This window comes from Kwoniella newhampshirensis, chromosome 14, assembly GCF_039105145.1.
Source record: "Kwoniella newhampshirensis strain CBS 13917 chromosome 14, whole genome shotgun sequence".
Taxonomy (NCBI): domain Eukaryota; kingdom Fungi; phylum Basidiomycota; class Tremellomycetes; order Tremellales; family Cryptococcaceae; genus Kwoniella; species Kwoniella newhampshirensis.
The window spans coordinates 492,186-505,360 of NC_089967.1; the positions used below are offsets into that span (position 1 = coordinate 492,186).

A 13,175-nucleotide genomic window follows, 5' to 3' on the forward strand; every position below is an offset into this window, starting at 1 on the left:
CCCCCACGTGTACTTTTGATCCGATTTCAGGGTTTGCCGCACAATGGATTCTCTCGCACGCCATCGCCACAAAACGTGTTTGTTCACCGTAGGAATACAATCGTCCGAGACCGATTCCCATACGGTGTCCTTTTTTTTTTTTATCCCTTTCAATGCCACCCCTGGAACTCCCCCCAAAATCATCATTATTGATATTTCTCAATCGTCTTTTCGCTTTCTTTCATATCAGACCATCCCTCATCTCATCTGCCCTTACCTCCCATCTCTCATATCTAAAACCACGATGACTGGCGTTCTTAACGGTAACGGTCCCAAGGCCGAGCTCGCCCCTGGCCAGTAAGCTTTTTCTTCCTTCCCATGCCGATGTCAAAGACCGGACGATGGACGACCGACTCGCACGTTCGATGCTTGGATATGAATGATAGCTGACCTTGTGTTTCGTCCTTCTTGCGCTCTTCTTATCCTCCGTCCACCTGTACGATCGACTCGCACTTGTCCTCCTCTTGCTCCCCTCACGATCACCCCGTCCATCGCTCATCAAAAACCACCATCATGCCATTACTCGCCCTGCCTCACACAGCTTCCTCTTCACCTCCGAGTCCGTTGGTGAGGGTCACCCCGACAAGATCTGTGACCAAGTCTCCGATGCTATCCTCGACGCTTGTCTCGCCCAGGACCCTTTCTCCAAGGTGAACATTTCTCTCGCTTGCCTTGTTCGCCTGCCCAAAATAGCCCATTTCATTCGTGTCGAGTCCGATCCTGACATCTTGCATGTATACTGACATTCACGCCAAAAACTTATAGGTTGCCTGTGAGACCGCCGCCAAGACCGGTATGATCATGGTTTTCGGTGAGATCACCACCAAGGCTCAGGTCGACTACCAGAAGGTCGTCCGAGACACCATCAAGCAGATCGGTTACGACTCTTCTGAGAAGGGCTTCGACTACAAGACCTGTAACGTCTTGGTCGCTATCGAGCAACAATCTCCCGATATCGCCCAGGGTCTCGACCACGGTTCTCTCGAGTCCATCGGTGCCGGTGACCAGGGTATCATGTGAGTGTCTCCTCGCTCTTCCTCTCGTACATGATGGGAGGAACAGGGCCTTGCGACTAAGGATTACATGCTCACAATCGTCCCACATAGGTTCGGTTACGCTACCGACGAGACCCCTGAGATGATGCCCCTCACCATCATGCTTGCTCACAAGCTCAACTCTGCCATGGCTGTCGCTCGACGAGATGGCTCTTTGGGCTGGCTCCGACCCGACTCCAAGACCCAGGTCACTGTCGAGTACAAGAAGGAGGCCAACGGTGCCATGACCCCCATCCGAGTTGACACCGTTGTCATCTCTACCCAACACGCCGAGGAGATCACCACCGAGGACCTCCGATCCGAGATCCTCGAGAAGATCATCAAGAAGGTCATCCCCAAGAACCTCCTCGACGACAACGTCGTCTACCACATCCAGCCCTCCGGTCGATTCGTTATCGGTGGTCCTCAGGGTGATGCCGGTCTCACTGGTCGAAAGATTATCGTCGACACTTACGGTGGTTGGGGTGCCCACGGTGGTGGTGCTTTCTCCGGAAAGGACTGGTCCAAGGTCGACCGATCTGCTGCTTACACCGCTCGATGGATCGCCAAGTCCCTCGTCAACGCCGGTCTTGCCCGACGTGCTCTCGTCCAGCTCTCTTACGCTATCGGTGTTGCTGAGCCCCTCTCGATCTTCGTCGACACCTACGGTACCGGCAAGAAGACCGACATCGAGCTCGTCGAGGTCATCAGGCAAAACTTTGACCTCCGACCCGGACTTATCGGTGAGTGGCTGTGTTCTCAACTTGTTTTGATACTATGTGCTGACACTATTGTGTCTGTCTTTTAGTCAAGGCTCTTAACCTCCAACAGCCTCAGTACCTCAAGACCGCCGCTTACGGTCACTTCGGTAACCCCGCCTACTCCTGGGAGCAACCCAAGCAACTCAACTTTTAAGTTGAGGTGTAGTCGTAACAACGCGATGATTCCGGCTTGTCTTCCTTTTCTTTCTTGAATGGGATACCTGAGTAAACCCAGGTCCCATACACGAGTTCCACCTCGTGTCATTTTTTCCCCCACAACCCCTTATCACCTTCCCCATCTGCCCAATCGCCCCCTTTTCTTGGTAGTAACGACAACAAAAACGAAAACGGAAGTTTCTTCGTCAACAATGATAAACCGCATCACAAATATATCCACAACAACCCCACCATTATACCCCCCCACACCTTCCCCTCCTATTTTGTATATGACCGTCATCCTCTCTTATGTTCCCCACCGATTCACTTTATATAGATTTACATGAGTAGAACAGGGTAGTCACGTAGTAGTGAATAAAAGCATCGCAACGATGCGGTGCGGAAAAGAACGTATATATCTCAATCTTTCCGGTTATTATGCAATGCGCTCAACCGCCACGGAAAACATGTCTTGTCGTTGCAGTTTCAGGTGCTGGTGCAGATACAGATACGGATACAGATGCAGCATAAATCAATACAGTCAAACTCGGTGAGGCAGTAGCATAGGTGCAGATGATACTGCACTGTACTGTACATGCTTACAACACACATTCTGGCCGATGTCGAAGTATGCAACTGCGCAACTACGGCTCTACAAAAGACGTATCTAGTCCTTCTGAGAAATCCCAAATGTTGATCCTACAATCCAGTCCTGACGAGATGATTCTCATCCGATCGCTGACTACCGAGAAGACACGTCCGACATGGGCTCCTGATAGGTCCGAGATGAGTTTGCCCGTCTGTCGGTTCCATACCTAATGGAAAAAGCAGCGTCAGCCAAGTGTCAGTAAGAGAGACAAGAGACGTATCCTTCCTTCTTCTGAAGTGAATAGACTTTCCAATTCCACTCCAAGGGATATGAATGACGTACGGATCGATGGGAGGATGTATTGTTGGAGGAGCGATTCCTTCACAACCGGACCACCTGCCCACCCACACTCACCTTCACAGTCGCATCGTAACTTCCTGAAACGACGACTTCGTCACCCAAGAACACCGTCCTGACCAATCCCGTATGTCCATGATTTCCACACCTGCCACAACCGCCATTCTCATTTACCCGTGCCAGACCAGGGGGGCATATACACGGTGACCAGTTCCGGTAATTCTCCCGTATCCTCAGGGTGTAATTACTCGTTCTCTCAAGCAAATTCAAGTTCGATAATGAGGGATCGGGTTCTGTCTCAAAGTCATCGTCGGCTTCTGCCTCTGATAGGGTTGTGCTTGTCATGTTCTGATCGTTTTTGCCGGGAAAATTGAGCATATCTCGTTGTGATCGCTCAAACAGATCGAAAGACTTGATGGACGCATCCGAACATCCCGACACTATTGACCCTTTGCTTACTCCATTGGATTGAGGGACGAATGATGTTCGCGGCGAAAAGTCGATCGAAGCTATACCCTTGTTATGCGCTTCGAGAACGGAAAGTAGCTCGCCGGTGTGGATCGACCAGACTCGAATGGTCTTGTCTCCAGATGCTGAGATACTGCAAGGACGTCAGCAAGGCACTGACGGAGCGATATGATGCTTTGACGAGCGGGTGAGCGAGGCAAATGGGGAAAGGTTTGACACTCACATGTACTCCTTTGACAGATTGACAGCATTCACAGCTCCCCTATGCAAATCTTCTCGATTTCCTCCTATTGTCAGCAGTTCCCTCAGCGTGTTGACATCGAAAACTCTGATTGTTTTGTCTTCGTGGTCCATACATATCAGCTCTCTCACACTTGTGATTCACAATACAAGCTCTCGCTTACCCTTGGAGCAGCTCACAACCTTCTCATCGTCCGCTCGCACACACAGGACGGAATCCTCGTGCGCGTCAATGACCTTTTCAGGCTCGCCGTTTCCCCCCTCGACGTCCCATAAACATATCTTGCCATCACTCCCTCCGCTAACGGCCATCACTCTCTCCTTACTTCCTGACTGATCTAAACGTCCCTTAGCTGGCGAGTCACTGCTGAGTGAAGATGACGATCGTCGTCGGTGGACCGATACTTTCACCACGGAATGGGATAGGACCGAACCTGAATGACCGCCATGGAATACCTTGACCACTCTCGGTTCATGAGATAATTGCCACAATCTCAACGTTCGATCCCTCGATCCGGACAATAACCAGTCTCTTCCGCTGATCGTTGTGACTGTTGCCCCTTTCTCTCTTCTAGATGTAGATAATCGACGAGAAGACGGAGAATTCGTTTGCAGAGCGACGAATTCGTCATTGACCGATGTGGGTGTGGGGGTGGGTTCGTTCTGCGAAACAGTCGGGAATTGGACATGACAGTCTGGACAAGATTGAAGCATATTGATTCGCATCGGATGATTGATCAGCGATAACGAGTAGATCGCTTCGGAATGACCGGCAAGGCCACCAGCTTTAACAGATGAGATCGTGTTGATAGTGATAGGCCCAGGTAGAGGTCTTATTCCAGTCATATTGGCGAACTCGGCGGGAGACCTGTTGAGGTGGTATGCTGCTGTTGCTCCTGCTGGTCCGATGGGCCGTGGTGTACACATCCGTTTCGATAAGATGTGATGAATGATATAAAGATGTTTGAATTTGGCCTGAGGTTTGGCAGAAGGGACAGCGACATGCGAGCTGATAGGGTTTTCGTTGAAGCTCGTAGTAGAGGTATATTCGATCGAAGTGGGATGTTGAAGATGAGTTGGTAATCCTCCTCCTGAAGTCCCATTCGGTCCTCCTCTCTCCCAAACTGTTCTCCGAAGACCACCAGCCATGCCTAGCGGATCTAAACCTCCTCCACCTCCCATCCCCCCTTGTGAACCAATGACGTCCACATAAGCTATCCGGTCGTCTAACTCATAAGGGCTCTCGTCGATGGCAAACTCGTCAGCCTGAGTCGGCGTTCGAGGATGTGGTTGAAGTGAGAGCTGACGATGGCGGGTGATATCTGCCCATGTCGTGTTGGCGGGTTTTATGGGTGGTCGATGAGAGGCACAGATTAAGGCCCACAGACCTGTGACGCTCTATGTAAGTGATATCGCATGAATGGTAGGAAGGGGGCGTGGGGGGTGAGAGTAACGGAAGGATCAGATTCAGGAGACGGGACAAGCAGGTGGAGCAATATGCGAAAGGCCAAGACGAGACAAAGACGTAGACGACACACTCACCTTGTTCGTCAAGCAACTTTGCCCATTTTCTACACACAAGGCTACACCTCAACAGATCTTCCAGGTCCAGTTTCCCAAGTATCAAAAAGGTAAGTTCAGGTGGTAATAGCTACATACATGAGTATCCGATGTCAGCCAAAGTATGTCGACTACCTCTCATCTCCTTATATGGGAAGGAGGATATGAAGAGCGACAGAGCGAAGAGATGATGTGGAAACTTGAACTAACACCTATTATGTCCTTCTGGAGCATGACATTCAACCTCTCATTGAGCTTCGAGATTTCTGTCCAGAGATACCCAAGCGGCTTTCATCAGTTCTTAGCGAGGAGATTACCTTCCATATAGCGGAAGTCATCGAAAAGCGGAGTCGCTCGAATAGACACTCACCTTCCCGTGGTAATGACCATAATAAACTAGTAGCCAGATCTGTGCCATGTCAACACCAGCTTGTTCATCTTCAACGCCCCCGGAAACATACATCATGTAAGGAACGCTTCCTTCTTGATCGACCCACATACAGATAATGTGATCTTGGTGTAGGAACGAATGGGCTTTCCCAAACTCACCTCTTCTCGAATCCAGAGGCAGCGCTAGAGCTCTGTCAAACAGCTGTGCTCTTTCGGACGAGTGACGTTGAAGAGGGGGTGACCCCCCTTGCATGACTGCTCGAACCGGATCGAAGACGTGAAGGGCTTCTTGGCTGTCGTATGAACAAAAACAAGGAAGATGTACGGAATTGATCAAGGTCAGAGAGGAGTGAGCAAGTATAGGTTCAGAAGTGATTGTTGATTTTTCGGTTCAGTCTCGGTGGCAATAAGCGAGGTGACCCTGCTTCTGCTCATCCAAACTGTATCTTCGCATGCCCTTCTACGCAACTGGCCTATTCACCAGCTCACACAGACTACGTCATATTAAATAGGGCATAATAACATCACACGACAAGCGTCTACAATAGAACAGAATAAGAAACCAGTCCAAAATCCCAGGTTGTCAGATTCTCTACTTGAAGTTCTTACCGTCAGCCCACTCCTTGCCGTCAACGACGAGGTCCCAAGCGAGGGCACCCTCGAAGAAGGACTTGTCCTCGGCGTTCTCGAGGTCGATCCTCTTGTACTCGTAAGACTCGTCTGAATCGACACAGCATCGGTTAGCAGACGCACAAGTGAAACGAGTAATCGCAAGCACTCACAATCAGGAGCGACCTCAACCACGGGCTTCACGTCTTGTCCTCGGAGGATGAGAATACCAGTGATGAGAGAATCGTTGGCCTTGCCGAGAACACCGACGGATCCGAAGAGGTACTTTCGGGAAGCCTCAAGTCGGTTGAAGAAACCACCGATCTGGTTGTTGGACATGAAGACGGCAGTCAACTCATCGTTGTACTTGAAGTCGACCTTCCAGATGGAGAAACCGTCCTTGTCGAACTTCTCGTAGAACCAAGGAAGGGCACCTGTTCGGGTGTCGAGGTTGGAGTACTGTCTCTTCCACTCCTCAAGGTTGAAAGCGCTCTTGGGCAGGTCGTCGAGGGGGTTCTTCACCTTGGGCTCGGCGGGGACAAGAGGCTCCTCCTCCTCGTCTTCGGGCTCCTTGGCCTTGGGGGCCTTGGGAGCCTTGGGGGCAGCCTCAGCCTTGGGCTTCTCGGCCTTCTTCTCTTTGGCGGGGGCAGGAGGAGAGGGGAACTTCTCAACGAATTGGGGAGCCTTGGAGAAGACAGGAGCGAGTTTGGGGTTCTTGGTGACGCTGTGATGTCGGACGATCGTCAGCGATCTGAGCTAGCAATCGTAACGTGACTTGAACCACTCACGTCTCGACCAATCGAACGACGTTGGGGTACTTGGCCCTCAAAGAAGCGTCGTACCAGGAGTAGAAGATGTTGAGGAGAGAAGTGACGATGAAGATGTCGGCAAGGGTAATTCGCTCGCCAACAAGGAAAGTGGAGTTGAGAAGGATCTGGTCAAGGACGGCGACTCGGGAGTTGATCTTGTCAATGATGGTCTGTTGGACGGCCTTGTTGTAAGGGTATCGACCGTTCATTTGTCCAGTCACAATTCCACCAGGGATGTGGATCTGACCAAGTTTGAAAATGAGCGTCGACTTTGGTTTGATACAAATCGTTACTTCTCACCTCCTGATCAGCAGTGCACTGGTAGGCGTGGACCTGAGCCTTCTCCTTGATGTCGGAGGGGATGAGGGTGGAGTTGGGACCGAGCTCGGCGACTGAATATAGCCAAATAAATCAGCTAACTGATCCAAGTTCGACGATTTCGACTGCCAATTCAGAAGAGGTATACGGTTGTTGTTTATCAGAGGTATGACGGTACCACCCGCCGGAAAATTCTCGACACAGGTCAATTAAGACAGGGATAACTGAGTATAAGTCTCATCATTCGAACCAGGAAGAGCATAGGATTGAGGCGAGTTTTGGCTCTAATCCAGCTAATCCATTCCACACACATGCACGCACTTCCAAGCCACCAAAGCTACCTTCACGCCCAGCGACTCTTTCGCTTTAAGATCGGTCGAGGGTATAGAGGAAGAACTCACCGTACTCAGCGATAGCTCCAGACTCCCTCAAGACGGTACCGTCCTCAAGCTCGAGGACGGGCAAGAAACCGAAAGGGTTCTTCTTGAGGAACTCCTCGTTCTTCCAGTCGGAGGCGAAAGTGAAAGAGTCATCGTAGTTGAGCTCAACGCCGGCAAGGGCGGCGACAGCTCGGATACGTTGAACTCGGGCGTTGCCTGTGAGTTGAGTCAGGGTAGTAAGGGAGAAAGGAGGGAAGGAAAAGCGGAGGTCAGCATGGACGCGCTTCTAGGATCGGAGGGAATGAGCGAGCAGCACATACTAGCGACACCAGTGAGAGTAGGGGCCATTTTGAATGATTTTTAGCTGAAATGTGAAGAGAGGGAGAAGAAGGAAGTAGGTAGATAGGTAGGTAGGTCTGGGTGCTCGTTGCTTTCCTGTTACCACCCAGCGACTGCGATCAAACTTCCACCCAAATCCATTGCCCAACTTTTTATTTTCCAGCGGAGTCGGAGTTTTCGCCATGATCAGCTGAGTGTGGCACATGATTCGATGTCTGCTTCCAATGTTTCTTGTGAGGCGAAGACGGAAATTCCCCATGCATGGTGTTTCACAAGCTAGCTCATACAAACGAGTCCAAGTCTGCCAGAGTGTCCTTTTGTATCCTGTCCAGTCTGTGTGGTGCTGATGGGCTGACCAACGACTTATGCCGTCGTTCTCCGGCTGCTTGACTGGGGAATGAAGCGAAAAGGTCGGGATGCTTAGGTAGGGGGCTCTCACTGTCATGCGCACAGAGTGTCAGACAACTTTCCTGTCACAAAACCGGGACGAGACATACTCAAAATACAGATGTTTCCCTGCTTCTTCCGCACTGAGCCTTCTGTCTGGATCGTAGCATAACAACGCTGAGAGCAGATTGTGCCCCTCGTAGGAAAGATGTCTGAACTTCTGTCTGAGGGTTGAGAACCTGTGAGACATTGTTAGCTATCACTTCTCGCCGAGGATGCCAGACAAGACGTACATCGGTCCGACGGGGTTAAGCTTCTGGACGAGGGGCAGAGAGGAATATCCTGGCCAAAGCTCGTCATTAGGTCGTCCGAGAAGCTGGTATATCTGTAGTGCAAGGATCATCCCAAGATTAGCAGATACAATCAATCCGCACTGGCGCAAAAAGGCTGTGGAGCGAGACATAACCGCTGGTTCTGACTTACTCTGTTGATCTGGTCAATCTCGCCCCGACCAGGGAAAAGCGGTTCGCCTTGCATGAGCTCGGCAAAGATACACCCTATCGACCACATATCGACGGCGGTAGAGTATTCCTTTGCGCCGAGTAAGAGTTCGGGCGATCTGGGTGGGTCGATCCGTTGATCAGTCGCACATTTCGTCGGGAAAGAGACGATTGGTAAAACGGAGACACAAGTGACATAGAGGATGATGCACGCACCGGTACCACAGCGTCACAACGAGCTGCGTCATTTCGCCCAATGGATCTCCGAATTTCCGCGCCAGCCCGAAATCAGCTACTTTGATCTGTCCACGATTGTTCATGAGCAGGTTCGACGTCTTCAAATCGCGGTGGAGCTGAATAAGAGATCAAACATCAGTATGGTGTTGGAGATAATCGTCAAGAAGAGCTTGGAGACAAATTAGACCCAGGCAACCGAAACACTCACGATCCAGTTGGAATGACAATGTGCCACAGCTGACAACAGCTGTAACATGATAGTCTTCACTTCGGACTGTAAGAAAGGATGAGGCATGTCGGCCAGTAATGTCTTGAGATCGTGTTCGATGAAAGGCATCACGATGAATATCCTGTGATCGAGCAATCTTTAGTCACACGGTATCCGGGTCACAGACTTGGTAGGACTTACTGATTCAGAGTATCCCCTACCACGATCTCCTTGATTCCCACAACGTTCTCGTGATCGCCAGAGACCATCAAAGCCATAACTTCTCTCAGACTTGTTATCGGAAACCCCTGTTTCTCCTCATCCAACTTCAACTTCTTCAGAGCGTAAATCTGACCCGTTTCATTACATCTAGCTCTGAACACGACGCCATAGGTGCCTTCTTCAATATGGTTGAGTCTGGTGTAATTGTATACAGATCGACAGGATATCAGTGGAGGATGACCAGAACGAGGTGGAGCGTATTTGCTGCGAGTCAGTGGAGGTGGTCGAGGCGGCGATGGCGGTCGTACGGATGAAGGGGACGATGGCGCGGTGAAATGTGTTGTGGTGATGTTGATCGTTATTGGAGGCGGTTCTGAGGTTGAGGATCCCGTTGTCGAGGCAGTGTTACCGTCCGTGATGAGCCGATCAGGAAGCAGAGCATTACCATCATCGGGTTTTCGGATCTTCTTCGGTCGTACAAGTCGACGTTTGATCGCTGGAACGGCAGAAGGTGAAGGTGTATCTCCTGCTTCGTTGCCATCCCATTTCGATCTTTTCGTCCAACTTCGATTGGGCGAAACGTCCTCGTCTGTCATATCTATCACATTCATCGGTACTGCGGGCCATCAGACCAAGTGTCAGGCGGTGATTTTCCCAAATTGAGCAGACCAGATAGAGCGCAAGGAAGACTTACATCGCGAGGAGGAAGCAATCGGTTGCTGCTCACTTCCGTCCTGTGAAGTATCAGCGGGCCATGCTTGCATGTTTTCACTCCTCAGCTTGCTCGGTAGTGGATTAGAAGGCCAGGAAACACTTGGTTCTATGATCCCAATCTTACAGCTGTAAGAATAGAGAAACCGTCCAGATGAACAAAACATCACAATTCTGCTCTTCTCGGTCGCGAGCGATACAAGTGATGATATCATCACCTTTTTTTCTCTTGTAAATTTCCACCTCCACCCCCGCAGATATATATTTTGGTCAGAGTGCTCCTACTTCTTCCGGGTGCACTTTCATTCGTCTCTGTCTTGTTTAACACAGACACGATACGATAACGACGATGACAGCTACAGTACGAGCCCGTTCCCCAAGCTCCACTGCACCCCGAATTGCCAAAAAAGCCAAAGTCGACACGGCTACGACGGCCCCTCCTGGAACGGATAAAGCAGTTCTTGGTTCAATCCAGATTCCCTCCGAGGAGGAAGTCGCGGCTCACAGGGAGAAATACGATCATGCCGAGCCTTACAAATATGCTGCTGTCGGTGGGCTACTAAGTGATGAACTTGTGAGCTATCCCAAGCTTTTCTGCAGGGAATATGATCAACTGATAAGTGGGTACTATCATAGCTCGAGGGTGTTGTGGAGGAATCTAGGACGTTTGGTGTCCGTGGAGAGGAGAGCAGTCTTCCTGGATGGGGTTGGGAACAGAAAGAGACGGATATATACAAGGCAAGCTTTGATCAAACGGTGCATGGCAACGTCGAACTATAATTGACTTCGGAACGCAGATCCAACAAACACCCGACCTTTCATCTCTTGATCCCGAACATCTTCCCGAAGAGACACTTGCCGCGTTGCCAATGACCACGCGTCTGAAGAACGCTCTATACTCTGAAGAGTTTCGAAGTTTTGTCCGTCAAGTCACGGGATGTGGACCTCTGTCTGGTGTGAAGAAGGATCTGTCTGCCGGTCTCTATACTCAAGGGTACGCTGCTCTCTCATCATCACCCCTGAAGAAATCATGAGCTGACAGTCGACTCTGACAGCTCCCACCTTTTACTTCACGACGACTCCATTTCGACACGTCTCATCTCTTACATCCTTTATCTTCCCAACTCGCCCCTTGACGCTCCCAAAACAGATGCTGTGGAGCTTCAACCGTCAGCCAATGGCAATTTCCTCAAAGGCTGGAACCCAGCATGGGGAGGATCATTGGAACTCTTCCCAGTGGAGAACGGAGAGGAAGTCGGACCTCCTGGCGTCAAGAGGACAGCCAAGGTCGATGTGAAGTGGGGTCAAATTGTGTTCTTCGAAGTGAGTCTCGAGTGCCTCTTTCTGTGTTCACCGGATGCTCATGTCGAGAGCAGGTCCAGCCGGGACGAAGTTATCACGCCGTTGAAGAAGTGGTAGTTGGAGATGGGCGACAGAGATTGGGTGTCAGCGGATGGTGAGCTGTTCGATGAGTGCATGTACGAGGCTCAGTAGTGGCTCACGTATCTTAAAGGTTTCACCGACCTGTTGAGGGTGAACACGGATATCAACCTCTCGATGCCGAGAGGGCGAAGAAGGATCTCAGTTCTCTCGCGCAAATCGTAAGTCTTCCGCATGGTAGACTTTCGTGTCATACTGATGCATCTGTCCCAGAGCGCCGCACCATCTATTCCTTTCACTCCGTACAGCGGAGAATCACCGAATGGTCTCACCGGCTCCGATCTCTCTTTCCTCTCCAGCTTCCTCGCCCCCTCCTACCTTACTGCGTCCACCCTGGAGAAGCTATCTGGTCAATTCGCCGAAGCGTCTGAGATCGTTCTGCACAACTTCTTGCTCCCTGAACTTGCGGCGAAACTCAAGTCAGAGACAGAAGCAGCCGACAAGGGCGATTACCATGCTGGTACTCTTATCCCTCCTCAGGACTTGGGAGAAGGTGAAGGATGGACCATTCAAGGTCCGTCTTCGAAACATCGTTATCTCAATTCGACCGGCATCACATCGAGCACACCCACACTCCAAAATATACATAAAACCCTTTTCCCATCTGAAGCGTTCAGGCATTGGCTCTCGGTGGTCTCGTCCCTTGTAGCCACTGGGATCCGAGTAGAAGCGAGAAGATTTCGAAAAGGACTCGATTACACACTTGCGAACGGAGAAGATAAGGAGGGAGAAGTGAGATTGGACGTCAGTCTCGGTGCTACTTGGTGGGCGGATGTTCCCGCTGGAAGCGATGAGGAAGATGCCTTGGTGGATCACGGTGCCTGGGAATGTTATCTTGCTGCTCCGGAAGAAGGTGAAGATCCAGAGACATATCAGAGCGCTTTGGCTAGAAAGGCCGCCAAGTCAGAAGAGGAGGCCGAGGACGAAAAAGAAGAGGAAAGCCAACCTGTCGCCGAAACAGATTTAACTGCTTCCTCGACCGTGCCTTCCGCCAACACCGACGGTACATCATCAACAACCGAGAAGAAAGGGGGACCATCGATATCTGTCGGAGGACAAGAGTTGGAATTTGATCCCGACCAATTCTCCCCATCCGATTTCGATTCCGATTCAGACTCAGAGGACGGAGATGATGGACCGCTCCTAACTCAACCGGTCAGCTTCAACAAGCTTTTATTGGTGTTGAGAGATCCGGGAGTCATGAAATTTGTGAAATACCTGAGTGCCGGGGCGAAGGGGAGCAGATGGGATGTCAGTGCGGAGCTGGAGGTGGGAGTGTTGGAGGAGGAGGAAGATGATGACGAGGAAGCGGAGGGAGAGGAAGCGGCGTAGCGGCACCGGCACTTTTGAAGAATTGTGGATGAGCGAATTGTATATGGTGGTGATTAGGATGGCACGCGTTGCTCTTAATACAAGCGACT

The 13,175-nt window shown here is 50.8% G+C and overlaps 5 protein-coding genes across 5 annotated transcripts; 2 read left to right on the top strand and 3 right to left on the bottom strand.

Moving 5' to 3' along the window:
* Positions 1–283: 283 nt before the first annotated feature.
* Positions 284–1,988, top strand: IAR55_006541 (S-adenosylmethionine synthase; the record flags this gene model as incomplete). The annotated part of the gene is made up of 5 exons (XM_066949622.1): positions 284–336; positions 581–689; positions 805–1,055; positions 1,146–1,816; positions 1,882–1,988. The coding sequence occupies 5 exons, from the start codon at positions 284–286 to the stop codon at positions 1,986–1,988; spliced, it is 1,191 nt and encodes a 396-aa protein (XP_066799916.1).
* A 646-nt stretch (positions 1,989–2,634) lies between these two features.
* IAR55_006542 (uncharacterized protein) lies at positions 2,635–5,847 on the bottom strand (the record flags this gene model as incomplete). The annotated part of the gene is made up of 8 exons (XM_066949623.1): positions 2,635–2,805; positions 2,994–3,537; positions 3,628–3,745; positions 3,809–5,032; positions 5,187–5,295; positions 5,415–5,470; positions 5,575–5,613; positions 5,754–5,847. The coding sequence occupies 8 exons, from the start codon at positions 5,845–5,847 to the stop codon at positions 2,635–2,637; spliced, it is 2,355 nt and encodes a 784-aa protein (XP_066799917.1).
* A 339-nt stretch (positions 5,848–6,186) lies between these two features.
* Positions 6,187–8,058, bottom strand: IAR55_006543 (uncharacterized protein; the record flags this gene model as incomplete). Its single annotated transcript, XM_066949624.1, has 6 exons — positions 6,187–6,314; positions 6,377–6,927; positions 6,992–7,254; positions 7,313–7,404; positions 7,732–7,926; positions 8,031–8,058. 6 exons carry the CDS (start codon positions 8,056–8,058, stop codon positions 6,187–6,189), a joined length of 1,257 nt encoding a protein of 418 aa, XP_066799918.1.
* Positions 8,059–8,330: 272 nt separating this feature from the next.
* Positions 8,331–10,481, bottom strand: IAR55_006544 (uncharacterized protein; the record flags this gene model as incomplete). The annotated part of the gene is made up of 8 exons (XM_066949625.1): positions 8,331–8,487; positions 8,547–8,675; positions 8,730–8,821; positions 8,920–9,055; positions 9,153–9,289; positions 9,382–9,523; positions 9,583–10,219; positions 10,298–10,481. 8 exons carry the CDS (start codon positions 10,479–10,481, stop codon positions 8,331–8,333), a joined length of 1,614 nt encoding a protein of 537 aa, XP_066799919.1.
* Positions 10,482–10,663: 182 nt separating this feature from the next.
* IAR55_006545 (uncharacterized protein) lies at positions 10,664–13,086 on the top strand (the record flags this gene model as incomplete). The annotated part of the gene is made up of 7 exons (XM_066949626.1): positions 10,664–10,888; positions 10,951–11,052; positions 11,112–11,308; positions 11,370–11,637; positions 11,691–11,770; positions 11,828–11,915; positions 11,968–13,086. The coding sequence occupies 7 exons, from the start codon at positions 10,664–10,666 to the stop codon at positions 13,084–13,086; spliced, it is 2,079 nt and encodes a 692-aa protein (XP_066799920.1).
* Between the last annotated feature and the right edge of the window lie 89 nt (positions 13,087–13,175).